At 42.4% G+C, this 2,003-nt stretch overlaps 1 protein-coding gene across 1 annotated transcript; it reads left to right on the plus strand.

The window, feature by feature from the left end:
• On the plus strand, window positions 1–2,003 carry LOC122651899 (ABC transporter G family member 10). Its single transcript, XM_043845462.1, has one exon. The coding sequence runs from the start codon at window positions 55–57 to the stop codon at window positions 1,870–1,872; it is 1,818 nt and encodes a 605-aa protein (XP_043701397.1). The 5' UTR covers window positions 1–54; the 3' UTR covers window positions 1,873–2,003.

A 2,003-nucleotide genomic window follows, 5' to 3' on the forward strand; every position in this document is an offset into this window, starting at 1 on the left:
CATCTTTCTCCTCCTACAGTTCTTCTTCTTCTCCCTCACTCTCTATTCCTCTCCATGGAATTACCTGTTAAGGTCACCGGTTCCGGTGGCGGTGGCCGGAGAATTCAGTATAAGATAGAAACCAAGAAACTCTCTTACCAATTACATCCACAAGGCCATGAATTCAACTGGGTTTGTTGTTGGGGAAACTCTAATGATTCTAAAAGCCAAAGATACATTCTAAAGAATGTAAATTGTGTAGCAAAGCCTGGAGAAATCACAGCCATTGCTGGTCCTAGTGGGGCTGGCAAAACCACACTTTTAGAGGTCCTTGCAGGGTTGGTTCCACAGAGTCGGATCTCAGGTCGGGTTCTAGTCAATGACCGGCCGATGAATGCTCCGACTTTCCGGCGAGTTTCGGGTTATGTAACCCAAGATGATGCACTCTTCCCTTTGCTTACAGTTGAAGAAACACTTCTGTACAGTGCTCGTCTAAGGATATGTGGTCATCTTAGTGTTGCTGTGGCAAGAGTGGGAGCTCTAATTAAGGAGCTTGGGTTGGAGCGGGTTTCCGGGTCTAGAATTGGAGGGGATTGTTCTCGTGGTATTTCCGGCGGCGAGAAGCGGCGAGTCTCCATCGGAGTTGAAGTAGTCCATGACCCAGCTGTGCTTCTGATCGACGAACCCACATCAGGATTGGATTCAGCCTCTGCTTTTCATGTCGTAACTCTGCTTAAATCTATGGTGGTTAATCAAGGTAAGACAATTGTTTTGACTATCCATCAACCCGGGTTCCGAATTCTTGAGCTTTTCGATCAAATTGTGTTGCTATCCAATGGAATTGTTCTTCATCATGGGTCTTTAGATCTTCTTGAAGAACGGCTTAAGATCTCTGGCCATTGCATTCCTCGGCATGTGAATGTGCTTGAATTTGCCATTGATGTCACAGAGAGCCTTGTTGTACAGAGCTCTTCTGTTCTGAATGAACTGGTTTCAACTGAGGATCATCAAGAGGAGCAAGAAAATAAATTCTTCTATCCAAATTCAAGATTCGAGGAGGTCTTAATTCTAGGACAAAGATTCTGCAACAACATATTTAGAACGAAGCAGCTTTTTGCAGCAAGAACCATTCAAGCCTTGGTAGCTGGGATTGTTCTGGGGACCATATTCGTGAATGTTAGCAATAAGAGTGGACAGATCACTTTACAGACTCGATTGGGATTCTTTGCTTTCACTCTAACATTCTTGCTTTCCACCACAACTGAAGGGTTACCAATTTTCTTACAAGAGAGGAGGATTTTAATGAGAGAAACCTCTAGAGGAGCTTATAGAGTGTCTTCCTATGTCATAGCCAACACCCTTGTTTTCATTCCCTTCCTCTTAACTGTTGCTCTTCTTTATACCACCCCTGTTTACTGGTTAGTGGGATTGAGAAGAGACATTGATGGGTTCCTATACTTTTCTTTGGTGGTTTGGTTGGTTGTGCTGATGGCCAATTCATTTGTGGCTTGTTTCAGTACTCTGGTGCCCAATTTCATCATGGGAAGCTCCTTGATAGCAGGGTTTATGGGTTCTTTTTTTCTCTTCTCTGGGTATTTTATATCAAAGAAGAACATACCCTGTTACTGGATCTTCATGCACTACCTTAGTCTATTTAAGTACCCATTTGAGAGTTTCTTGATAAATGAGTATGGTGGGGAGAAAGGGAGGGTTAGGTGTGTGCAAAGTTTGGAAGGAACTTGTGTTTTCTATGGAGATGGGTTACTGAGGCAGCAGGGGTTGAAAGAGTCACAGAAGTGGAGCAATTTAGGGGTGATGTTGAGTTTCATTTTTGGGTACAGAGTGCTTTGTTTTCTGATTTTGTGGTTCAGATGCTGCAGGACTAGAAATTAAGAGGGCTCAGTCACTCACTCGTCGATAAAATAAAGTGGGGAAAAGATAAATTATTATTTCTCCTTTCCTTGAATTTCTTTATGATGATTATAAAGTAGTTTATAATTATTTTTTTGCACAAATATTTCTTG

Source organism: Telopea speciosissima, chromosome 2, assembly GCF_018873765.1.
Source record: "Telopea speciosissima isolate NSW1024214 ecotype Mountain lineage chromosome 2, Tspe_v1, whole genome shotgun sequence".
NCBI classification, from domain to species: domain Eukaryota; kingdom Viridiplantae; phylum Streptophyta; class Magnoliopsida; order Proteales; family Proteaceae; genus Telopea; species Telopea speciosissima.

What these genes read in the sequence shown, in the direction of transcription:
- LOC122651899 (XM_043845462.1), top strand. Translation starts at nt 55, where the DNA reads ATGGAATTACCTGTTAAGGTCACCGGTTCCGGTGGCGGTGGCCGGAGA.